At 35.1% G+C, this 27,548-nt stretch overlaps 1 protein-coding gene across 13 annotated transcripts in view; it reads left to right on the forward strand.

Moving 5' to 3' along the window:
- Positions 1 to 27,548, forward strand: part of USP15 (ubiquitin specific peptidase 15) — a 131,302-nt gene that overhangs the window by 67,992 nt on the left and 35,762 nt on the right. For 6 of the 13 annotated variants that reach the window (XR_009451246.1, XR_009451247.1, XM_059683452.1 and 3 more), the window contains 2 exons: positions 6,863 to 6,949; positions 14,576 to 14,720. Coding sequence is in view for 8 of the 13 variants with exons in the window: in XM_059683452.1 (XP_059539435.1) it covers positions 6,863 to 6,949; positions 14,576 to 14,720 (232 nt within the window). In the remaining 5 variants the exon portion in view is untranslated. Of the gene's footprint in view, positions 1 to 6,862; positions 6,950 to 14,575; positions 14,721 to 18,676; positions 18,767 to 27,548 lie in introns of those variants that run through there. The other 7 variants (XR_009451249.1, XR_009451248.1, XM_059683447.1 and 4 more) reach the window with 4 other exon arrangements.

A 27,548-nucleotide genomic window follows, 5' to 3' on the forward strand; every position in this document is an offset into this window, starting at 1 on the left:
ACATGAACTGAGTATTAGATTGGGACCAACGGTAGTATAAAATAAAAAATATCTTACCACCCAGCCAGTGTGGTTCCATGGTTAAGTGTCGACCCATGAACCAGGAGTTCACTGATCAATTCTCGGTTGTGGGCTTGGTCCCTGGTGGGGGGCCATGCAGGAGGCAGCCAATCATTGATTCTCATCATTAATGTTTCTAACTCTTTCTCTGCTGGGATCCAACCCCAGCAGGTCCAGGGGTCCCCAAAGGTGTGGACGGAGTCGGCGAAGAAGGAATGACACGGAGACAGTGTTCAGTTGATCAGCAGCCTAGCCAGGATCTCCAGCCAAGTTCTGGTCTGGATCTCCAGAGAGGTTCTGCTTAGGATCTCCAGCCAGGTTCTGTGTCCATGTTCTCTTGCTAGGTTCTCCAGCCAGGTTCAGTCACCAGGTTCTAGTTAGGTTCTCTTGCTATGTTCTATCCAGGTTCTGTAGCCATGTTCTGTCTCTAGGTTCTTCAGCCAGGTTCTGTCTCTAGGTTGTGTGGCCAGTTTCTGTCCAGGATCTTTTGCCATGTTCTCTCCAGCGAAGTTCTTCTGTCTCTAGGTTCTGTGTCTAGGTTCTGTGTCCTGTTGTCTTGTTACATCTGTATTTATACCAGTTGATTGAATCCTATCAATCTCTATTCCAAAGGTTAGGGCGTTTCTTATCTCCATTCCAGGGAGTAAAGATTATGTAGCTTAAGCATGATTGTTTGTAGTTAAAGTGATTAATTACCTGCCTGGCACTTAGTTAAGGGGTTTTATTCCCTCCCTAACTTCAGGGGAAAATCCCTGCCTGGGGAAACAACCTTTCTCAGAGGAGACCTTGGTTAAAACACATAGTGCCAAGAAGGTGAGCAAACATATTGAGAACAGTATGCCATATATGCCAGGTCCCTTGAAACCGTAAGGATGGACCAGCTCCCGGCATTTCTCTCTCTCCCTTCCTGTCTGAAATCAATATAAAATTTTTTTTTAATCTCATATCTATTAGGGATGCGTACTGTAGTATTCACAGGTGAAATCATGAATGTCTGAGATTTGCTTTAAAATAGTCCAGCAAAAACATGGGGAAAGGGGCGCTGAGGAGATGATAGATAAAACAAGAATGACAGAATGTTAATTCTTGAAGCTGAGTGACTAAGTACATGAGAGCTTGTGTACGATTGGAAATTGAAGTTGAAAATAAAAGTGGATGGTAGTTTTGGTTCTGAGATTCATAATGGCTAAAGAAAAGTAATTTTAATTTTTATGGTAGAATATTTTATGTTATAAATGCCATAATTAGCAGTCAAACTAAGGAACAAGAAATAAAGTTATGCTCTTGCCAGTGTGGTTCAGTTAGAGTTGTTTGAAGCGTCATCCTGTATACCAAAAGGTTGTTTGTTCAGTTCCCTGTCATGGCACATACCTAAGTTGCGATTTGAACCCTGGTTGGAGCATACAGAAGGAAACGAATTGATGTTCTCTCACCTCTCTCTCTCTCTCTCTCTCTCTCTCCCCCCCCCTCCCTCCCTCTCCCTCATCCTCTCCCTCCCTCCCCCATTTCTCCCTCCCTCCCTCTCTTTCTCCTTCCCTCCTTCCCTCCCTCCCTCCCTCTCTCCCTCTGCCCCTCTACTCTAAAGAGTCAATGGAAAAAATATCCTCAGTTGGGCAAAGTTTAAGGTTGCTCTTGTTTTTTTTTAAAGGTAATTTTTATTTTATAATGTTAGATTTTACAAAGTTGGGTTGTTTATGTCAGATTTGAAAGTAACTATTAAAATCTTTGTTTCGCAATGTCAACTTTCAGGGTTGACTTTTCTATATTTTGGTTGCTCAGTATGGTATTAGATTTTCTAGTTGATTTATCAAGAATGAGCTGTGTTTTTCTGTTAAAGTCAAGTTTAACTTAGTCTTAATTGCATGATTTTCATTATAACATTAGAATAGGGAAATTCAAATATTGCATTCACTTGTAAGGGATAAAGTTTAATTTTCTCTCTTTATAAAATTATGTTACGTTGATGTTTTACCTTTTTCTGTCTTGTTTAAGAGATAAGTCACTGCCTTATGTTACATCTACCTCAATCTAGCAAAAATTAGTTTAACCCTAGGTTAGTTAAATTTAGTATCTATGGCTTAATATCTACATGTAATATTCTAAACGTTTTTCTCTCTTCTCTTTTTAGAAAGCCACTAGAGCAAAGTTGCTAATGGACAGTGTAATATCCAAATTACATCAATGGAAGAAAGCTAAAGGGCTCAGGTTATAATGCACAGACTGACTAGCCAACCCTTAAAAAAAAAAAAACACACTCCACAATGTTAGCTAGATTGGGCTATGTGCAATCTAGGTCAGAAGTTGGAAATCAGAATCGATAAGTGATCAATAATGTCTGTAACAGCATTTAAGAAGTGTTATCATATTTTAAAATTACCTGTGGACCACATCCATTCTTCCCTCTCTAATCTCCGTGCTATTTAAGGGCAATCTCTTCAGTAAAGTTGTTTATTCCAGTGCTTCCTAGACTTTGTTTTTTCTTCTGTTGTCTTTTCTCTCCTAACTATACAAATGCCTAGCATACTGCCACAATACAGTAGGCACTCAAATAATACTCATCCATTCTTTGTTTCTTGTCCGGAATCATCTTCCCCAAGCCTATAAATGTAAATAAACCTCTCCCATCTTTTTTATAAAGACATAAACTTCCCCCAAATATGATTTTTTACTTTTTTTATTTTACAGCTAATTTATTTAAACAGTAAAATTTCTTACTACCCATTCAGAATTTAAAGTCTCTTTATTTGACTTTTTTTGTAACTTAGTTTATTTTACCTCTCTTTAAGACTTAATTTTGGTAACTATCTTCTAAAAAATTTATCTTAATTTGAAACTATTACACCCCAGTTTTTCAAGCACTATTTTTACCTCTCTGACCAATCCTCTGGTTGGCTGGCTCTCTTCCTCTCCTGGGCTGCTATGTTTGGTTGTGCAGGTTGTATACTACACAGTTCTTGAGGATGTTGTTCACATTGTAATATATGTAAAAGGCCCTCCTTGGCACTGTGCATTATACAACTTCACTGAATATATGCAGTAGCACTTCTCACACTTTAAATGCGTTAATATTCCACAAATTTCCATCTGAGCACCTCTCTTTTCATACCATAATAATAGGCTCTCAAAATCAGTGGATGGACTCTATGCTAATCCTGTTTTTTAGCTCAAACTGACACCAATATTCCTTTCCATATTTTTAACCTAGAGCTCTCTGCTGAATTTCATATTTTTTCCTAAATGTCAGGTAGAGTTCACAATGTCAGATTGAACTTAAAATCTTTTTAATCCATGTTCTTCCATCCTTTCAACCTAAACTATATCCATATCCTATTATTCTTTATTTCAGGTACCATCTGAGAGCCATCTTAAGTTCTTCCTTTAATCTTATTTCTTTTATTTAATTAGTCAACTTGTCTTACAGATTCTACCTCCTAATCCAAAGTTTTCAAAAGTTATTAAGGATCCAAAGAACTTTTGTCATATGTGTTATATCTATTGATGCCTGTATTTTAGAAATTAAAAATAAATGTTTATTTATTTATAAGTAATACTACACTATATTACATATTGACATAACTACATATATGTGAAAATAACTACTTTCTAAAACAAAAAATGTACTGAGAATACATTTCTAAATTTTTGCTAAATTCTCTTAGGTGCTTCTGCATTGAATTTTTTGTGATATATTTGGGTTATAAATTCAGCATTGCACAAATATATAGTTAGAACAGGGAGGAGTTTTGTTTTGTTTTTGATAGTTGATACCACGTCAGACAGAACTCAGCCCATGGTGGTTTAATGATGAAAGGTTAATTGCGATGTGGAATCTGATATCATGTTGATGAACTTTTTATTTTATTACATTGAAATCTGTCATGTGTAACTTCATGCAGTGGAAAATTTTGATTCACTGAATTTTACAGGTATTCCAAATGTTGACATAAATCATTATATAATTTTTTTAAATTACTCTTGTTAAAACATCACCAGTTTTAATGAGAAAACTTTAAGTAGTGGGAAGCTATCAAGCTCAAGTTTTATTTTCCTAAAGTAACAGGCTCCCTTCATGTATTTTTGAGAAAATGTCTGCCAGATAGCCTTTTATGTAAAAGAGTGAAAAGAGGATAGTTCACTTGAAATTCAGATAAATGTCTTTTTTCTCATGACAACCATGTTCAGTATGTAGCAGGTGTGCTTTATGATAACTTTCTGATTTATTACTCAATATTAAAAGAAGTTTAATTAAGGGTCATGGTTTAATCAAATCAGTAATTTTTATTTTTCAACATAGATATTCTTAAGTGAAACTGTATTTTCTAGTGTAGGTTTGGGGGTGTGGTGAAGAATACAATGATTCTAGTACATGGTTTGGTGCTACTGCTTTAATTCATGCTAATGTATTAGCAGTTTTACCCATCATTGTTTTTAAGCTGTCAGTGCAAATATCCACCCAGTGAAAGGGATCAAATAACACTTGAATAACACTTTGGTCTTATTACAGAAATAGTTTTGACCTCATAGATGGGCACCCTGAAAGGTTCTTAGAGTCCCCTAAGGGACCATGGACTATACTAGCACAACTGGATAAAATCCAAATTCCTTTATAGAACATAAAAGGTCCTATGTTATCATACCTACGTTACTAACTTCTACTCCTATCACTACATACTTCTTACTCTTTCATCCAATCTGAATTTATTCCCTATAAACATCATAATATCTACAGTTCATGCATTTGCATGTGCTGTTCTTTTACCTGGAATATTCTCACTTTCAGTTCCTACCTACACCTCCATCTGTGTGCATCATTTAAAAATTGCTGCATATTACGATCCACAAAAATTTTATAGTTTGTTACAATTTTAAATTTTGTCACAGAATTTATTTTGCTTATGTATCATTTTCTCCCATTAATTTGTGAGCTGTTTGAGGTCAGGAAGAGTTCTGTCTTTAAACTCCTAATACTTGCCAGGGGTGAAGTTTTAGTAATCATTTAATCAATACTTGAATGTTTTAATGAATTTCATAAAAACTTACAATACTGTCCTTAGGTAGAGTTGCTGATGAACAGTAAAAAGTCCCCAGATGGGCAGAAAAAGAAAATAATGTACGGAGTGGGGCAGTCTCCATATATTATTTTATAGTTGTGAATACACAAAACAGTTTATTCTTATATTTTTATTCATTAATTATTATATTATTTTTCATACAACTGTAAGCCTACTTTTGCCCCACTCTGTATATTATTTTCTTTTTCTGCCCACCTGGGGCCTTTTTACTGCTTTTCCCTGCCCTATGTATGTGTCTCAGCCACTTTATTGGATGACATAATATATCTTTATTTCCATAATTTTTGCTATAAGTTAAATTCAAGGGAACATTGCAGTTTATATCTCTGAAAAGTTGTAATGAATTAAATTATGGCCAAATGGGTGTCATTTTCAAAAATTAACCTCCTTTAATTTATTATGCCTCAATGTCTAATTTAGTTATTTTCTAATTTAGCATTCTTAACATGAAGGGGGGAATGCCATGATATTCCTATATTTTTATTAATATTTTAAAACTAGTAAGGGTCAAATAAAATGTATTTTATTTGCCTTAGAATACTAGAACTACAAAAGCACCTTTTAAGTAGGTTCTCTACTGTGTTTTATATTAGAATTTGGTTCGTCATATTTTGTATCTTGAGCTTAATATAGTAAAATAAAATCTTGTAAGAATCTTCTGTTAGAAAGGTACCTAATTAAGTCTCACTTAATGTAACCTACCTATGAACAGCCTGTTTAAACAAAAAGAACCTCCTTTAAAATGAAGAAAAAAATTTACCAAAATTTTATAATATATGAAACTTCAAAAGTTAAATTAAAATGTCTGTATGAAAGAAATTTTATTATCCACCATTTATTCTGCAGTTATGTAGTTTATAGATTGTACTTTCACTTTCCTGCATATTGACCATTTCATTGTTCATTAGCACCTGAGTAGAGGAAATAAAATAATTTTTAAAAATAATCACGTGTGCCTCACTAATTTAGAATTTATGATTGAGATACTAGACTGAAAGTTATCTTTTTACAGACTATAGGCTAGATGATGCCTAGTAAATTAAAATTGTTTATAAAATTAAAACAAATTAAATCTTTCATAGACCTTTAAGTACTTTATAATGGATTTGTTGATTATAAATCATGCTTTTAAAGCATTTTATTTGATTAAGAGCTAGTAATTAATTAAAAGCTAATAACTGAGACTTCTCCAAAAAGATTCTGAATTAGTGAGGTATGTAACATACAGTCAGATTTATGTCTTTTCTGTTTTTGCAGAGAAAGCTGCCCAAAAATTACTTTTGGGGATTATGTTTTGAATTTTCATGCTATCCAATCCATGGTGGCATTCTAACTTGAGACACAACTGGTTTTATTTACATACTTCCTTAAAAAATAATACTTTAGTTACATGGATTTAAGCAAATTGTTGATTATAAAAGATTCATAGTGATTACCTGAAGTAGAAATTAGTGTTATTGGGTTAGTATATCTGTAAGAGTAATAGCAAGTTGCATATTTATTTCATAAATTTCTTTTGAAAGTAGTTTCCTTTGTACCATTATTTTTTATATAAAAGAATACATTGGAAATTGAAAGCCAAAAACATCTATAGTGATTTTGCTCATGAATTTGTTTTCCAGCATTCATTTACTACATACATTGTCATCTGTTGGTTCTTTTCTTTATTTCATAATTAATTTCAAAATTCAGCATTTTTTATCTAATTTAACATTTTCATATTTTTAAAGGTCCCCAGGTGCATCCAATTTTTCAACTTTACCAAAGATCTCTCCTTCATCTCTATCAAATAATTATAACAACATCAACAACAGAAAGTAAGCACTGAATCTTAAAAACTCTTTGTCTAATTGATCGCCCTATTATGGTTGCAAAAAATCTCTTGTATCCAAAATTTAGGATAAAAGTCTTAATGCACTAATTGAATTTTTAAAAATTAATGGTCGGATTTTCTAGGAGTAACTTCACAGGAAAGAACACACAGTTACAAACTTTCCCTTGATATAATACATATACTACAGTACTTTACTTAAAATAAAATACAGTACTTTTAGAATTTTACATTCTAAACACAAATCTGTTAGATTTACATTCCAATACATAGAAATCTGTTAGAATTCAAATTTTTAGAAAGAACATAAATTTCAGATGTCATTTTAGAACTAGATATGTAATCACCTACAATTCTTTTATATAATAAAAGGCTAATATGCAAATCGACCAAACGGCAGAACAACCGGTTGCTGTGACGCTCGCTGACCACCAGGAGGCAGACGCTTAATGCAGGAGCTGCCCCCTGGTGGTCAGTGCACTCCCACGGGGGGAGTGCTGCCAAGCCAGAAGCCGGGCTCACAGCTGGCGAGTGCAGTGGCGGTGGTGGGAGCCTCTCCCACCTCCACAGCAGCACTAAGGATCCCCCGAGGGCTCCCGGACTGCAAGAGGACACAGTCCAGGCTGAGGGACCCGCCTCCCCGCCCCCGCGAATGCACAACTTTTGTGCACTGGGCCTCTAGTATATAGATAGTATTTTTGAAAAGTGTATACCAGTGATTCTCAACTGTAAAGCTTACACATTTTTATGTTTATTATAAAACGGCAATCAGTGTTTCTTTAAAAAGTTCAGAGAAACAGTTCCCTTGCCCCATCCTGAATCATATTTAGAATCTTGGAATTTGTAAAAGTTAGTGAAATTGTGTGCTTTATCAAAAATAACTTGGACTTCACCAGATCATCTGACATGGGTGTATTACCTGGAAATTAGCATGGTTTTTATTTTATAGAAAAGGATAAAAAGAAGGCTTTTATTTTAATTAGTCCAGTCAAATTATAGGAAGAACTTTAATCCAGACATGATTATCCTTTTTTATTTCTTGGCTATATACATTATGGTTTATATATTAGGTTAACAGTTTTTATGTAGTTAAATATTTGTACTACTTGTCCAGTTCATAAATGGCATCTGATTATCCCAAAGAATAGATTCAAAAAGACTAAAGCTGTGTATGAAATAATCTTTAAAATAATACCATTAATTGAATATATAGGTTTAATTAGTTTTCCCTTAAAATTCATATTTGGGTTAATTGACAAAATTTGTTTAACATGCATCTGAATTATAAATGTATAAGAATAGCCAAAATAATTTGGAAAGAAAAAATCATGAGAAAGTATTAATCAACTATCACAACCTCTTATAAAGATACAAGAATTCGTACAGCATAGTGCTGACCCAGAAATATACCTACAGATCAGCAGACTGGGTAAGGCAGCCCAGAAATAGAAATTTATGTATAAAAGAGTTTAATGTGAACACAAAGAATGCTAGACCAATGGAGAATGGAGCAGGTTATCCAGGAAATGTAGGGAAAATTGGATAGCTATTGAGAATTTTTCTTTAAAACTTTAAATTAATTACTTTTTGTTAGGTACATAAGAATTAAAAGGTAAATAAATGGAAAAATGACTTGCTATAAATGGCAAATTAAGGGTTAATATTCTTAATATATAACGTTCATAAAAATATGTGAGAAATATTCTATTATGAAAATGTGCAAATGATGTAGATGGGAAATAAAAATAAAAGGATTAAAATATATTAATATTTTAAATGTTCAAATTCACCACTAACTAGAGATGTGTAAATTTAAAACCATAAAAATCTCCACCTACTTTCTCTCACCTCAATATCAATGGGAAAAATTAAGTGATGAATATCTATTCTTATGAGGATTCTGTTTGAGTGATTGAAGTATTAGTACAACTTTTCTAGAAAATAGTTTGTTGTGTGTATTAAAAAGATTTAAAACACTCATTCCCTTACTTCAGTATTAATAAAAATATGTGCACCATAGTCTAATAGCATCACATTATAGTGAAACAGTGAAATATCAAAGGCACTATGAGTATCCAAAATGGCAGTGTTTTATGTACTTTTCTGTTTTAAAATGTCCATTGGTAAAAGAGTAAAAGGAAATACTCCCCTTTAATCTGGTTTATGTTTTGTTTTTTATTATTAAATTCATCAAAAGTAATTTTTTCATAGGAGATAAAATATTACTTGTGTTTCTGCAATTGCAGATGGCTCCCCTATTTACTATAAAATAATTCAGTTCCAGGTGTAACATGTATTTATAGTTATTCTTTGAAGATATTTTTAACATTGTATATAGAATGTGTTAAATATGGACTATATTTTGACTAGAGTCACTATGTTAGTGTATGTGATCTGTCATGTTTCTCTTTTTGTCTTATTTCCCTGTTACGGTAAAAATATGACAGTAAAATCTGATCTCAAAACCTCTGACTGCAGAAAATATTGGGAGAAACTGGTGTGTTTTATTTTTAAAACATGATTAACTAATGACTTTACTCCTATACTAGATTATATATTTAACTATTTATATTTATCTTTTTTAGGCACTAAAATAGTCCTTTCATATTAGGAAACTTTAAGCAAATAGCTATGGAGGTTATCACCGCGATTAGTAAAGCTTACCTTTCTTAGTAAACAACAAATTTAAACAACAGAAAGTTGTTTTTTTTTTCATTTTTAAAAACTTTAATATGATCATAGTTATCTAAACAACTAGAGGCCCGGTGCACAAAATTCATACACTGAAGGGGGCTCCCTAAGCCCAACCTGCACCCCCTCCAATCTGTGACCCCGACCCTGTGGAATCAGGCCTAAAACAGCAGTTGGACATCCCTCTCACAACCCGGGGCTGCTGGCTCCCAACCTCTCGCCTGCCTGCCTGTTGCCCCTAACCACTTCTGCCTGCCAGTCAGATCACCCTCTAACTGCTCCCCTGCCAGCCTGATCGACACCTAACTGCTCCCCTGCCGGCCCAGTCGCCCCCAACCGTCCTCCCTTGCGGCCCGGTCACCCCTAACTGCCCTCCCCTGCTGGCCTGGTTGCCCACAACTGCCCTCCCCTGGCGGCCATCTTGTGGTGGCCATCTTTGACCACATGGGGGTGGCCATCTTGTGCAAGGGCATGATGGTCAATTTGCATATTACCTCTTTATTATATAGGATTATTTTACATAAAATTTATTTCTTAATTTTCCCTTCAACTTGTGGAAATAAGTAGCAGCTTCAGACCAGATGGAAATAGCATCATTACCCATTTTATATAAAACTAGAGGCCTAGTGCATAAAATTTGTGCACTTGTGGGGGTCCCTCAGCATGGCCTGCCCCCTCTCACATTCCGGGAGCCCTCAGGGAATGTCCAGCAGTCGGACATCCTTAGCGCTGCTGCAGAGGCAAGAGAGGCTCCTGCCACTGCCGCTGCGCTTGTCAGCTGTGAGCCCGGCTTGTGGGAGCCCACTGACCACCAGGGGGTAGCTCCTGCATTGAGTGTCTGCCCCCTGGTGGTCAGTGCGGGTCATAGCTACCGGGTTGTTCCGCCGTTTGGTCAATTTGCATATCACCCTTTTATTATAGGATGAGTAATGACCTTTTTGAATTAATGTGCATTTTTGAAACTTGATATATGTGGAGATACTTTATAAGTATAAAGTATATATTAAAATCAGTAGTTATGAACCACAGGTTTATATGAAATTTATTACAAATTCAAGACTTGAATTAAACTGTTACATTACTAAGATAGACCATTTTTATTTATCTTCAGGAATAAAAAATAATAGTTATAAGGTAATACAAAGTATACTTTCAATTATTTAAGTTTAATAAAGTTTTTATTGAGGACTAATATTATGAAGAACCTGAAGCTGGAATATTGTTTCTTTACCATATGTAATTATTATACCTATTAGTCCATACAGCATTTGTTCTTGCCCTAATTATAATTTAAGTACGTTTTTAATATGAACCAAATTTATTCTCTTTTTATTTTCTGCATTTTTCTCTCACTACATTTGTCTTGATAAAATACTGCCTTAAAACAATTTTTTAATGTATTTATTGTCTCAACTCTTGCCATTCCACCTCAGAATATATTTCTGTTTTTCTGTTGATTCATTTAAAGCTCTTATTTGAAATGTAAATGACTCCCTGTAAAACATTAAGCTAGGAAAAGGACCTGGGTTTTGGAGACTGCCAGAGCTAGCTAGCCACTGCTTCTTAACAAGTTACTTGCTGAAAGCATCATTTCATTAACTGCAAAGTGAGCATAATTATAGTTATGAGGATTAAATAATAGATGTATAAATTTTATAATGTCAAATGTAAGTACTAATTAAAAAGACTGAAGTTTTTATAAAAAGATAAGGGCTCAATTTTACAAAAAATGTTAGATTTTTAATGTATATTTAAGGAGATAGAATTATAATACAGAATTAACCTAGTGAAGTACTTAAATTCCCATTAAGATTAATGGCAGGCTAGCTTACTCTCTTTAGAATAAAAAAAGCAGAAATAGTCATGAGAAAATAGGTTTCCATGTACTTTGTCAAAGCATTTAAAGAACTGCTGGTTTTAGTATTTCCCATTGCAGACTTTAATACTTGATTTAGAAAGCACATAAAATGTGGATTATAAGTGACTAATCATGATAGTTTTAAAGTATTTCTTAAATTGATCACTTTCGATTGTCATTGTGCATCTAGACTACCTCAATCTTTGGGGAAAGGCTTATATTTACCCTGACACTTAAAATGTAGAAGTCCTTTAAGGATTCAGACTTTAAAAGACAGAATAGCCCAGCCTAAGGATTCAGATTTTAAAAGACAAAATAGCCCTTCTTGCATGGCTCAGTGGTTGAGCATCAACCTATGAACCAGGAGTCACGGTTCAATTCCCAGTATGGGGCCTGCAGGAGGCAGCTAGCTGATTGATGATTCTCTCTCATCATTGATATTTCTATCTCTCTGTCCTTCTCCCTTCCCCTCTGAACTCAATAAAAATATATTTTAAAACAAAATTTTAAATAAAGACAAAATATAAAACTGAATTTCCAAATAAGTTTTTACTCATTTCTCAGTAAATAAGAAAAATTATTTCAGCAAATCGTGTCCTATTGCCACAGAGAAGAATAGAGCTTCCAACATCCATTTGTGTTATGTGTAGGGGAGACCAATATATCTGAATATATACTTATGGAATAAGTATGTAAATATGCTTTTAGTCTTTTAGCTTATGCCTGTGTTTGTGTGTGTGTGTGTGTGTAAGTATAGGCATGAGCTTGCATTTGGGCATACCTTCCCTGTGCACTCATAGATTGCTTAAAATTTTATGTCTTTATAGCCAGAATTATGATTTTTTTAATGTGTAGAATGTGTGGAAAATATAGACCTTGCTTTTTTTCATATATAGCACTTCTTAATAGAAATAATAAACACGGGATTAAGTTTTTTGTTGCATGTCTTCAAATTAGATTCAAGAATCTAGTCATCAGTCATTGAGTGAACCTATATTGAATTGCTTATAGGTGCGTAGTACTTTATTAGTTACCAGGAATCTATACAATAAAAGGGTAATATACTAATTAGATCGGACATCTTCCAGACGTCCTTCTGGAAAAAGCTGTGGTGGCGGGGTCGAGGCAGAGGCGGTTAGGGGAGGTCAGGGCAGCAGTGGAGAGCAGTTAAGGGAATCAAGCTGGCAGGAGAGAGCAGTTAGGGGGATCAGGCCGGCAGGGGAGAGCAGTCAGGGGGATCAGGCCGGCACGGGAGAGCAGTTAGGGGGATCAGGCCGGCAGGGGAGAGCAATTAGGGGTGATCAGGCAGGCAGGCAGAGTGGTTAGGGATGACAGGCAGGCAGGTGAGCAGTTAGGAGCCAGTGGTCCCAGATTACAAAAGGGATGTCCAACTGCCGGTTTAGGCCTGATCCTGCAGGGAGGTCGGACATCCCCTGAGTGGTCCCGGATTGGAGAGCGGCGCTGAGGGATTCCCCACCTCCCTGCCGTGCACAAATTTCGTGCACTGGGCCTCTAGTATAAAATAAAATATGAAGTATAAAGCTATTGATTTGCAAAAAACAAAATGCTTGAATTCTATTGTTTCATACTTTTAAAAAAGTTTAAAATAAGCATACAGCTACAAGACTAGCAATTCTGAATTTGAATTGATCTAGATTGTATTTCTTTGGGCACTGCTGTTTTTGTTCAGTCTTGGGGTGGGTTGTTGTTAGGTTGTTTTTTTTTAGTCTGGGAGTTGGTCTTTTTGTGATGAAGGTGGGTGTTTTCTTAAAAATGCAAAAATATTGCATTTCTTAAAATGCAAAAATATTAGGCTAGTGTTGTGTATATAATTTTGGTTGATGTGGGTTTGTGTGTTTTACCTATTTAGCTTGTTGGGGTGTGTGTGTGTGTGTGTGTGTGTGTTTACTAAAGGCTTTATTAGAACAGGCTGTGGCAAAAAAACCACTTAAACTGTTAAAATAATAAAGTGGAAGTATAGAAGCTGCAATATAATGTATTTGAAATTATAAGTAAAATCTACTTTTAAAAAATATCAACAACAAATTGTAAGTCCGTTGAAGTTGTCATGTTTATTTGTAGCAGGTTTTTTTTTTTAAAAAAATTACATTATTACATTTAAAAAATTTGATTCTTGTTCAGGTTTGTACTAATGAATTTTTTTAACGATTGAAAAAATGCTTTTAAATTATGTCCAAAGTATCCATTATATTGGATACTTTGGATATAATTATAAAGTAACCAATTACAATTTAAGGGAGAATCCATATTTTTTCAAAAAAAAATTATTTCATATAAAAAGAAAGGCACTAATTTATTGATTGACTTTTCTTAGTTCTTTCTAAAATTACCTTGATATTCTCAAAGATTGATATCTTTTCAAGTTTAGTATTTATTATGGTAGTACAAATTTTCCTGAGGTTATATTCATCTAGTTAAATAAACTGCATTATTCTAACAACCTAGAAGAAAGAAAAGCCAAATAATTCTGGAATGTACTTGGTTAGAATCATTTCATTTTTGCATTCCTGATCACCCCTGGCTTTTTTCACATTTGAATACCAGATTTTGCTGGTCTAGCCTAGAAACTATAAATAGAACTTTCAGTGCATCAGTACAGTGATGTCACAGAGGCCTTCTAAATTCTGGTCTGATTTGTAACTAAGGTACAACCGTTCATGTTTCTACTATTCTCTTACAGTAGCAGGATGTAAAAGGGACATAAATGAGATGATTTATTGCTGCGGGTGGTGTTTAAAATCTAAATGTTTTAAATTTGATGGAGCAATGGAGGATGGAGCAAGCTGTGAAGCTGCTCCAGTTAATCAAGGGTAGAAAGATACAATGGTTTGTTTTTGTTGGTGTGATATAAGATGCAGTGATTTGTTGATTGGATGAGGAGTGTCTTAATTAAGGGAATATTAAAAAGATCCTGAATTAAGTGCTTTATAAAAAAGTCAATGACTGACCACCTAATTCAAATAAGTTGAAAGTACTCTGTTCATTATAACTACATTGTGATCATTGATTGCATTGTGAAAAATATATTTTGTTTTCTTCCAGTGTGAAAAACTCAAATTATTGTCTCCCATCATATACTGCTTATAAGAACTATGATTATTCAGAACCTGGAAGAAACAATGAACAGCCAGGCCTCTGTGGCCTAAGTAACTTGGGAAATACGTGTTTCATGAATTCAGCTATTCAGGTAGGTATTTCCAAACAATGTGAAACTCATGTGTTTTGTGAGAGTCAGTAATACAAGAAGAGTAGACTTGGGTTTTGTATGTCAGAACATGAGTATTATATATGTTTTGAGAATTTTCTATTTTTGTGGAATATTTACACATACGCATTTGACTCATTCATTCTAGTGCTGGTAATAGAATATCTTTATCAATGTTCCTCAATTGGGTGGCATATAATTGATTACCACATAGTGGAAGATTAAATATCACTTCATGCAAAAATATAATTCCAAACAGAAAACCTAGGCTCTCTGAGAAGAAGAAAAAGCTAGTGAGATCTCTACAATATTCAATAGAAGTCTCTTGGTTGGTTGTTTCTGTTTTGTTTTGTTTTGTTTTGTTTTGACATTGATGGGAATGTTAGAGAATAAATATTTTATGGTCACCAATCTTCTAACTCTAAATAAAATTATATTTAAATCTTTTTTTTTTTTACCTTAATGTGAAGTTAAGATTAAAAAAAATTTTATGAACCTCCTTTTGTATACATATTCTAACACATCACTTTTCATTAAAGATCTTTAATTTGGGGATATAAGAGATCACTGCCTTTTTCCCCTGTCTCTCCATGGAGCTTCCCTTTTTGTCCTACTCTTTCTATACCCTCTTCCAACTTAACTTGTTAAATATTTATGTCTTTTCTTGATTTTGAAGTAACAAGATCTATATATATCTTAATATCACTGTCACTGTGTATAAAATTAGAACTGGTTATTTACTACCCCTTTCACAAATAAGAATTTTTTTCAAATACCTGAAATAATGGCACATACTATTTTTTATACTTAAATTTTAATTTATTTTTTTGTGTGTGCAAATTCTGAATTTTACTTTTAAATTTGCAATTTTCTGTTCTCGATTCATATTTAATGCTGAATCTCCTTTGCCTAGGAGGCAGCCTCCAAAGATAAAGATTAAATACAGAATATGGCTTGATAAGGACATTATTGCATGTCTTTTTTTACTATCTGAGAAAAGTGTAGGACTGTTCACCATCCAAAATTATAAATAAATCCTTTTGTAATTGTCTTTATAGCATTCTTGGAAAAATTAGATTTAAACTGTCATCACTCTGTAGATCAGGAGTTGGCAATCTTTTAAAAATGTACAAGGGGTCATAATTGGTTAGTTTCTGATTTCTTGGTTTAGAGTTGAGCCACTCAGTGTCTGTTGCAGATACTATGTCGATTAATAAACTCTTCCACTAAACCTTATTTGATGAATAATATTTATTCAATTTTAATGTGAATTACTTTATTCAAAATTGCTTTTCTAGGATGTTAGCACTAATTAAACAATTACATTTTTATTTCTGGGAAAGGAAAAATAAAACTCGTCTGAGAAGGACAATAAACATATTGCCCTTATCTTTACTTAGGTAACAAAGTACAGTGCGTTCGTTGTGAGCATTCAGAGATAGGGATTGGGCAGACAAGTTGCAATTTTGTTTGTATTATGTTGGACTACCCTACTGATCACTGAAAATTATCCTTAATACCATCTCTGAAAAATGTTTTATATAAACAGTCAAAGTTTGATATAGTTTGAGGTTTTTTTAAATATTCTAGTATAGAAAAACAATGTTGGTGCTTTTTCATAAAGATTATGAAGATATTTTAACAGCGTAGGCAATAAATATTTGGGTCTTTCAGAAGAAAGCAAGATTATTCATGCTGTCATTCATGGGAGGCTCTGTCTTGCATTCCTTTTAAGGCAATATTATATTCTAGTTTCCTGTGCCTTTGATGTAGTCTATTTACTGTTTGTCTCCACATGGTTAAATGTAATTTCTCAAAAATGAGTATTAAAATTTAATCTTCTAATCAGCTATATTGAGCTAGGTTTGGCATTTGTTTAACTTTCTTGTATATGTTTTAAGGTGTCAGAAATTTCATTTTATTAGTTTTTACTACTGTTTAAACAATTTTATTACAAAAAAAATTTGGTAGATGTAATGCTGACACTCGTTCTTAATATGTTTCACCTTCACATATTCTATTTCAACTGAGATACAGTCATGAGGGTGAGGTTTGTTAGGGTGATAGTATGTTATTTTCTGGTAATCATAAAGTATGAAAAATTGCTGACGTAAATTTCAATAAAGTATTTTAAGCAGTAGATACATTTCATGGTTGGAAACTGTATTTTCTCCAAAATAAAACTCTCCAAGCAAATTGTAGAGTAGAAAATATGAGTTTATATTTTTGCTACTTTTGACTTTTAATCCAAATACAGAATTAGAAAAACTGGTACTTCAGTTTTATTTTCTTAAATCTTCAGTGGTTTTCAATTGATTTAGATGTAAACCCTCAACCTAAAGTCGCAATAGTCACACTAATAGGGAATACAAAATGGTAGCAGTAACCTTTTTCCTCTGTTTTATAAACACACATATAAGTTCTTAGGTCCACAGATGGAAATGATAAAAGATAACTAATAGAGTAGTTTTTGTTTTTTTGTTTTCAAATTTCCTTATAACTTCTGTGAAATAGAAGACAATTCATGAACATCAGAAAATATTATGAAATAACACTTAAACTGATCATTTAAGTTTTAATACAGTTTCTTATATTCAGTAATCCTAAAAATATGAGTGGGCATTTTACAGTATGTGATCATGATTTATGCTTAACCCATCAGTAGCCCTGAAATAGTGAAATCTTTTTGGTCGCTCATTATTAAAGATTAAACACCAGTCTGTGTGATTTAACATTATTGTTATTCAATTTAATTATATTGGTGTTTAATGTTTTCTCTGATGTGACAGTATTTGTGAGCATTAGATTTTTCTGATGAGTATAGTACTGTCATATAGTTTCAATTTATTAAGTCATTTTTATTTAATGTGAGATACTTTTGGTCATAAATCTTGACCTTATGGAGATTATAAACTAGATATTGTGATTTGCAAACTCTTTTGCTTTTTAGCATGAAAAGATTGTAAATTATTACTGTGAAAATTTTAATTGTATTATTACTGTAAAAATACTGTTTAAATCAGTATTTAAACAGATGTAGTGAAATTGCTTTGACTGGGTGAAGTGTCCAGAGTCCCATCTGCTTTCTTTTACTTTACTTAATGGCCCCAGAAGCATTCTTATGGGATACCAAGAATAGTTTAAAAACCACATTGTGGCCAGAAAGAAAAGAAAAGAACACATCAAAAATTAATAATATAGGTTAGGAGCACACTATGAAGTTACACTGCCTGGATTAAACACATCTCTGCTACTTATTAGCTGTGTTATCCTATACAAGTAATTTCCAATTAGCATTTTTTATCAGATGAGGAAAGTAATACCTATGTCATAGGAGTTTTGTGGGGATAAGTGAGTTGATGAATATAAAGGTCTTAGGACAGTGACTGGCACATCATAAAAGAATTAGGTACGTATTAGGTCGATATTATTTTGTCTGTTTTTAAATTCAAGGAGTCAAGCATAGTGACTTTAGAAAAACTCCAAATTCCATAGCCTATATTTTTGTTCTTTCCTACAAGTCTTATTCCACTTTGGCTGGACTTAGTGAATGAAGAAAGAATTGAATGTACTTTTATTTTTCACTGTATTATTCAATAATGGAATTTATCATCTCCCTTTTCTGAACTGTGTCAGTTTAGTTCTCCTTAAGCAAATTGATAACCAACGGGTATAATAACGTGGAACTATGTATGAGTATTCAGTCTACAGGGAACTAAAAATTCTTGAGTTCAGTTTATCCCTGAGTAGTTATGATCATAGGCATATACTACCATGTCCTGGTAGTGTATAACTAAGTTAACAAAATACCTTTCTAGTGCCTTAAATGTATATTACTCCGGTGAGAGAATGTCTAGTTTTTTTATTGGAGGTTATTTTAATTAGCATTAGTTGAGTAGATTCAGGAGCACTCCAACCTTGTCTTTTTCATTGTCAAGGCCTAGGAGGCTCATGATTGGCTTCCTGGAAGAAGCAACTCTTCAGATGGATTTGAAGCAGGGGAGTGATATGGTCTTTTCCACTGGAAAGCAGCATGGCGTAAGATGGTTGTTTTCAAACTTTTTACTTGGAAGTAGTAGGGCTCTTTAAATAGACTCTGGGAAGTCATTGAAAATTTTTATAGTAATCAAGGACCTGTCCATTATTCCTGTCATACAATGTAAAATCAGTTGTGAATTCCAACCTTTTTAAGGTCACTTTGTGATCTCGGGTTGGGAAAAAAAGTTATTCAGTAAATTCAAAAGAATGTTTAATAGAAAGTTTAGGATTTGGTGTTGTGTGTTTTTTAAGACTTAAAGAGAATGAGCAGTACTATACAGAGATAACATTCTTTTAGGAAATTAGATTCTCATTATATTACAAAAACAGAGGAAAATGATTACTGAAGCTATTACTTCTATGTTCCTGTACTTCATAGCTTTGAATATGATTCAAATAGTGTCACTAGAAAATATAATTGGTATTATTTAATATAATGCTATTCTCTCACCTTAGACATTCTTTTTCCTTTTATTAAAACACAAATTCTTGGAAGCACAGTTTAACATGAAGCTTTCTAATTTTATTCAAATTAACCAAAGTTATAGTTAAATAAATGAGTGTGGTTTCCATCAAAAAAAGAAACACTTAAACCCCGAGACATAAGAATTTTTAAAAATACTTATGATGTTAAAGAAAATTACTTCTTCTGATAAACTGAGAATGTGACTGACTAAAAATTCAGAGTTCTTCCTAGGGCAAATTTTTATCTAATTCAGGAAATTAAACTCAATCATTTGAGTTCCTTCCATATTATGTGCCGAAAATTTCATGGCATGCTATCATCAAAAATGTGTTAAATCATCTATCAAATGACAACTCCGTCAGGTGTTCTGTTTTGATAACAATAAAGAAATGGAAACTCCCTTACTTGTATTAGATCCATTCACTTTCTCAACACAGATACTAGTGTTTTTACTTTTCTCATTGTTAAAACTAGGGTACGGGAGAAGTATTCCTTTTAAAAGAGAGGGAGGACTGGGAAAAGAGACCTTGAATTCTCAGACAAATTATTTTGGGGAAGAGTATATATAACATAGTTCTGTAAGAATTTAGTTTTTATAGCTGGGGGAGAAATGGTATCTCTAAAAGAATGCCTTGTACCTGTGTAACTTGGTTAATAATGATTTTTTCGTCATGAAAACATCCTTTCTTAACCTCAGATACAGGGTGGGACGATCTTATTTTTCTGCTTTCACATTCTTCCAAATCAATATATACAAGTTTCTTTAGGATTAATACTTCTATTTCTGATAACTTAAATAATTTGCTTAATGACTTAAATATTGTTTGTCCCTAGTTCTATAATAGGATGAATATAGAATATAGGGAAATAGAGAGGTTATTTGAAGGAGTTGTAAATAAGTACATCTGGTTCTAATAAAGAATGGTTTTACATTACTCTGGCTATAAAAGATAACACCAATTTAATATAAATATGTTCATTAGGATTACTTACAGAGATCACATCTTAATATGATTAGACTGAAGTATCTTGTGTTGATTTTTTATTTGTAATTGAAAGGAAAATCTGTAATTTATAATGGTAACTACAAATATGCCCCCCTCCAGAAAACCAAAGTGAAAGAAAAAATGGTTCTAGATTTACTTTTATTACCTAAAAATCAAACAGTTTATTTTCTTGATGTCGAAATCTTTCTAACACATATTTTTCTCCTTTATTAAAATGTATACTTACATCATTAATATTTTATGGATGAACATTTCTAAAGTGTGTCAGGCTTATCCTCTAAATTATAAATTGGTATTATTAAATAGTGTCACTAGAAAATACAATATATTGTACTAATAGAGCCTTTAAAAGTAGAAAGCCAGGTTAAATCCCTACTAAGGACTTGTTTTGTTGTATTCAATGTATACATTTAAATTCCAATCTGTTGAAGCCAAGCTGTATATATTACCAAAAGGCCCTCACTTAGTGGATTTTTTTTAATCTTCAGATTATCTTCTTTCTATTTTAGTTTGTGAGTAGAAATACTTATGGTGATGCTCATTATCCATGACTAACTTTATTAGTATTGTTACTTTGCCAATAATGGATGCTTAGTTCAATATTATTTTAGTACTATATGTATGGAAATCAATTGCTCAGTGTTATCAATAATCTCTTTACAATAAATTGTAAACTATACCAGGCAGGTCAGTGATCAAGCAATTAATTAAATCATTGCTTTAATTAATAATATTTAAAATAAGTTAGTAATTCTCATAAACTCATTAATATATTAACAGCCCAGTAACAAACCCACAGCCTCTGATAATAATAGTACCCTTCTTTGCATAGTGTGGGTTGTTTTTCATCATTGTCTCTCTCTTAATTTCTCTTCACAGAGGTGTTTGAATAAGGTGTCTTTATTTTACTGGTAATGAAATTGAGGCAAGAGAAGTTTAAGTAACATGTTACCTACTTAAACAAGTTAATAAATTAAAACTGGGTGGTTATTCAGAATATTCTGAGGTCATCTATCTTCAAAATTATACTAAACAACTTAGAAGAAATCCCTTTAAAATGTTTTATTTTGGTCAAATGGACATAACAAAATTTACCATTTTAACCATTTTTTAAGTCTACAGTTTAGTGGGATTAAGTATAACATGTTTTGCAAACTTTTAAAATATTTTTTTAAGTGTATGCCAAATATATGGCCCCCATAATGCAAGATGCTTCCATAAAGTAATATAATTGTTGTATAGTTCAAAACAGTTTACCTAGGAATTATATACACCTTTGTTCATTTGATGGTAAGAAGTTCAAAATAATTCAAGATCTCCTTTTAGAATTGTTATCATCCTAAACTATGACCAAAGAATAGGTATGAGTTAGACAGGGGAGAGGTGATGTTAGCTAGAGCAACAAACTGTGCAAAGACCCTAACATGGGCAAGTTTGAGGACAAAAAGGAGAGTGACCTATGGAATAATATTTGAAGGGGAGTGATATAAAATGAATTAGAAAAAGTAGACAAAAGCCAGGTCATATAAGGGGAATTTGAATTTTAATGTATTACAAAAGCATTGAAGGTTCCAGGTTATCATCATTTCATTTGGTTTATTGTAATTCTCTCCTCGCTGATTTCTCTGCTTATACCCATAATCCCTATGGTCTGTTTTAAAAAGAGTAGTCGGAGTGATTCTTTCCAACCAAAGGCATTTCCTGTTACTCTTTGTCTATAACACTAAATGCCTTTTCATTTCACTCAACAAAAGCTAAAGTCCTTAAAAGAGACCATAAAGCTGTATACAATCTGGCCCCCTACTATCTTATTTTCTCCCACTTTTCTCTGTGTTCACTTTTCTCCATCTTCACTAGCCAAGAATATTCCAGACTGAGTGTCTCCGAACTTTAAATTTCCTATACCTGGAATGTTTTTTCTCCAAATATTTATATCCTTGCTCTCTCACTTCCTTCAGGTCTCTATTATCAGATTCTTCCCAGCTCACTCTATGCAATAGTAACTACCCTCCCTACATTATGTACATCAATCATGACCTATATGTATTTGGGTTTTGTTTGCCTGTCTGCTTACCCGCTACTTCCAATGCACACGCACTCTCCATGAACTCAAGGGCTTTGTTTTAGTCATTACTATAGCCCCATTATCTAGAACAGTGTCCCCATTATGTAGAAGGCACTCAAATTAATGAAAAGCAAAGGAAATCACAAGTGTGTCTCTAGTTTCTGAGTTATACATCAAAATGATAACCATTTAATGAAATTGGAGTGGTAGGAGGAGGGACAAAATTAGAAGAGTAGGTTCGTAGTGGGGAGAAGATAATTTAATTTTAGGATTATACAATTTGTGACACCCGTGAAACATCCACATAGATCAGGGTGGGGAAACTATTTTCTGCCAAGGGCCATTTGCATATTTATACCATCATTCAAGGGCCATACAAAATTATCAACTTAAAAATTAGACTGCTATATTTGGTCAAACATTTAACTCACCGCTAATGCCTTGGCAGGGCCAGACCAAATGATTTCATGGGCCAGACGTTCCCCACTCCTGACACAGATATATCATAGGCAGATTAGTATATATCCTATCTAATAATAGACAAACATGGTAATTAACCGTACCTCCGACACGCTTCCCATCGGCTAATCATGGTGATATGCAAATTAACTGACAACCAAGATGGCAGCCGGCAGCCAGGCAGCTGAAGCGAACAGGAGGCTTGCTTGCTCCAGTGAAGGAGGAAGCCAAGGTTCCCCGCCTGCTGCCGACCAGCTCTGAGCTGCACACTAAGCAACTATGTTCAATTATAGAAGCTAAACAATCCCCAGAAACCTGCTTTCAGCCAGCCGGGCCTCAGAGCTGGAATTGCAACAGTGTTTCAATTATAGAAGCTAAACAAACCCAGATACCTGCTTTCAGCAGCCGAGGTCTCAGACCTGGAGCCGAGCCTCAGAGCTAAAGCCGGCTCTCGGCTCCAGTGACAGCCATAGAAGATAAATAAATCCCAGAATTAAAAAGAAAAAAAGGAGAGGTTGGGAGCTGCAGTCACTCACCAGCCTGAAAACGGCCCTCAGCGCCTCATCCAGGCTGGCCAGGCACCCAAGCGGGACCCCCACCCTGATCCGGGACACCCTTCAGGGCAAACCAGCCAGCCCCCACCCGTGCACCAGGCCTCTATCCTATATAGTAACAGGGTAATATGCAAACTGACCCTAACAGTAGAAAGACTGGGAATGAGTGGTCACTATGACACACACTGACCACCAGGGGGCAGACGCTCAATGCAGGAGCTGCCCTCTGGTGGTCAGTGCGCTCTCACATGGGGGAGCTCTGCTCAGCCACAAGCCAGGCTGATGGCTGCCAGTACAGCAGTGGTGGTGGAGCCTCTCCTGCCTCCTCAGCAGTGCTAAGGATGTCCGACTGCAGTTTAGGCCTGCTCCGCGCTGGCAAGTGGACATCTCCCGAGGGCTGCCAGGCTGCAAGAGGGATGTCTGATTGCCATCTTAGGCCCAATCCCCTGGGGAGCAGGCCTAAGCCAGCAGGTGGTCACCCCCTAGGGGTCACAGAGTGCTAGAGGGCATAGGCCGGGCTGAGGGATTCCCCTACCCCGAGTGCACAAAGTTTTGTGCACCGGGCCTCTAGTTATTTATAAGAAAATTATTGATACTAAGATAGGTATACTTTAAGATTCCTCTTAAACTCATTAACTACCATACCAAAAGTATCTCTGTCATCTTCCTAAGACTTGTTCCATTAATCAACTCTTCTTTTTCTATACCTTTAGCCTCACCTGATCACTGTCTTTCTTTCAGCATACATACATGATTAAGTCTTTTTTATTTTTCTATTTTTTAATATGTTTTTATTGGTTTTTATAGAGATAGGGAGAGGGATAGAGAGATAGAAACATCGATGAGAGAGAAATATCATTGATTGGCTGCCTTCTGCATGTCCCCTAACTGGGATTGAACCCATAACCCAGGCATTTGCTCTGAGTGGCAATACAACTGGTGACGTCTTGGTTCATGGGTCAGCATTCAACTAGTTAGCCACACCAGCTGGGCGGTTAAGGCCTTTTTAAACTGGATAGGAGGGGTGGAGTGAAGAGGAGCATTGACCTTGAAAAGGGTGGTCTTTCTCATCTCTCATTCAGTAGTTCTTATCTCTGCAGCATAGTTGTGGATGGGTGGGAAGAGATTAACCACAGAACTTACATGCATATATACTACATAACCAATAGACACACACTGTACTAGGTGTACCAGTTAATAATGCGGATTTTTTTCAATAGATGGAGTTACACATACGTTGATATATATGCGATTTGATATGTATGCTATTTTTTTGTATTGACAACAAGCTTCAAAATTTCATATGTCAAATTTTCTGAAGGTGTTAACATCATAGATATTTTTACACTTAAAAATGTTGAATTTCGTGCCCAAAAAATAGCATTTGCAGGACGTTTTAATTCATTATTTTGAAGTGCTGCTGAATACTTAGGGAAGCTTATGGTGAACATGCTCCATCTCAAGACACTTGTGAACGCTGGTTTAAACGCTTTAAAAGTAATGATTTCAATGTGAAAGACAAAGAACATCCAGGTCAATCGAAAAAGTTTGTTGAAGACCAACAATTACAAGCATTATTGGATGAAGATGCATGTCAATCTCAAAAACAACTTGCAGAAAGATTAAACATTGCTCAGCAAACAATTTCCGATCATTTACAAGCAATGGGAAAGATTTTAAAGGAAGGAAAATAGGTGCCACATCAACTGAACGAAAGACAAATGGAAAACCGAAAAGTCATCAGTAAAGTGTTGCTTCAACGGCACAAAAGAAAGTCTTTTTTGCATCGATTGGTGACTGGTGATGAAAAGTGGATTTATTTTGAGAATCCCAAACAAACAAAATCATAGGTTGACCCAGGTCAACCATCAACATTGACTGCAAGGCCAAATCGCTTCAGAAAGAAGACAGTGCTCTGCATTCGGTGGGATCAGGAAGGTGCGGTGTATTATGAGCTTCTAAAACCAGGTGAAACCATTAATACTGATCACTACCAACAACAAATAATCAATTTGAACCACACTTTGATTGTGAAATAACCAGAATGTGCCAGAAGACACAGCAAAGTAATTTTGCTTCATGTAGAACACCATCACACACTTCAAAACCAGTTAAAGACACATTAAAAGATCTTGCCTGGGAACTATTAACCTACCCAGTATATTCACCAGACCTTGCTCCTTCAGATTATCACTTTTTCTGATTGATGAGCAGCACTTCAAAACATACGAAGAAGTGGAAAATTGGGTCTCTGAATGGTTTGCCTCAAAACAAGAAAAGTTCTATTGGGACGGTATCCACTAATTATCTGAAAGATGGGGGAAATGTGTAGCTAGCGATGGACATTACTTTGAATAAAGCACTTTTGATGTTTCTCTTGAAATTATCATGTTTTCTTTGATTACAAAATCCACTTTGTTAACCAGTATACCTAGTAGTGTGTTGAAGGCCTGGGGTGGGGAAGAGGGACAGTGTGAGCAAGAATGGGTCAATGGGGGGCGAGGGGGTGAGTGGGAATATCCTATATAATAAAAGGGTAATATGCAAATTGACCCTAAAGGCAGAACAAATGGGAACAATAGGTGGCTATGACATGTGCTAACCACCAGGGGGCAGATGCTCAATGCAGGAGCTGCCCCCTGGTGGTCAGTGTGCTCCCACAGGGGATCTCTACTCAGTCACAAGCCGGGCTGACAGGCTGATGGCTGTAAGCACAGCAACAGTGGCGGGAGCCTCTCCAGCCTCCTTGGCAGCATTAAGGATGTTCGACTGTGGCTCCCCGGCTGCCAAAGGGATGTCTGACTGCCAGCTTAGGCCCGATTCCCCAGGGAGGGGGCCTACGCTGACAGGTGGACATCCCCCGAGGGGTCCTGGACTGCAAGAGGGCTCTAGCCAGGCTGAGGGATTCCCACCCCCCAATGCACCAATTTTTGTGCACTGGGCCTCTAGTCTATAATACTTTAAACAGTAAAGATAATCTTCTTTAAAAAGCTTGAATTTTTGGAGACTGACAACTTGTATTCAAATTCTAGTTCTGCCACTTATAAATTATGTGACCTTGGATAAGAATAAGAAGCTTCTTGCTGGGTCAGTGTGGCTCAGTGGTTGAATGTCTACCGATGATCCTGGAGGTCACGGTTTGATTCTGGTCAGGGCCCATGCTTTGGTTGTGGGCTTGATCCCCAGTAGGGGGTGTGCAGGAGGCAGCTGATCAGTGATTCTCTCTCATCATTGATGTTTCTGTCTCTCTCTCCATCTTCCTTCCTCTCTGATATCAGTAATGAAAATACTTTTTAAACATTTTTTTAAAGAACTTTTTAATTTTTTCATCTGTTAAATGAAAGTAAAGTTCTTACAAAGTGTTTGGCACATAATAAGCAGCATTTAAGTATCAACTGCTGTTATGTTGTTATCTTCACTATCATACCATACCATAGAAATTGCTTTTTATAAGGTTACTCTTGACCTCCTCTTTGCTGCATTCTTTATCTTTGAGAAGTTAACATCTTCTTATCACTGACAAATCTCAAATCTGTCTCAACCATAATTTTCTCTCTTGACTGTCCCTCCAAAATATAACTACTAGGGGCCCAGTGCATGAATTCATGCAGTGGTGGCGTCCCTTGGGCTGGCTGGTGATGGGGGCCAATTGGGGTCGTCTTACCCAGTCCCGATCAGGGTCGGCCAGCCAGGAGGAGGGACTGCGGGAGGTTGGCCAGCTGCAGGAGGTTGACTATGGGAGTGCACTGACCACCAGGAGGCAGCTCCTGCATTGAGCGTCTGCCCCCTGGTGGTCAGTGCACATCATAATGGTCACTTAGGCTTTTATATCTATAGATTAGATAGACATTGTGCCTAGCTTATATATTATAGATAACTCAAACTCAACAAGACTAAAAGTATATTCCCAGATTCCTCATCCTTTTCTTACATTCTCCTGTAAGTAAACCATCCATCTAGTAACTCAAGTAAAAAACCTGAGACTTATTAGCCCAAGTCCTGATCATTCTACTGCCTCTTAAATATCACTCCCCTGTCAGTACACTGTCTCAGTACTTGAACATCTTTTATGTGAACTACTAACACATTGTGGACCAGTAGTTTTATTGCTAGCTTTACCCAGTGGCCAGATAAGTCTCTATTGAATGAGTATTAAAAAAATTTACGTAAATGTTAAAGGCATGCTTTAAAATTAAATACCCATTGCATTTTGAAGTTATT

This window comes from Myotis daubentonii, chromosome 2, assembly GCF_963259705.1.
Source record: "Myotis daubentonii chromosome 2, mMyoDau2.1, whole genome shotgun sequence".
In the NCBI taxonomy this organism is placed as follows: Eukaryota; Metazoa; Chordata; class Mammalia; order Chiroptera; family Vespertilionidae; genus Myotis; species Myotis daubentonii.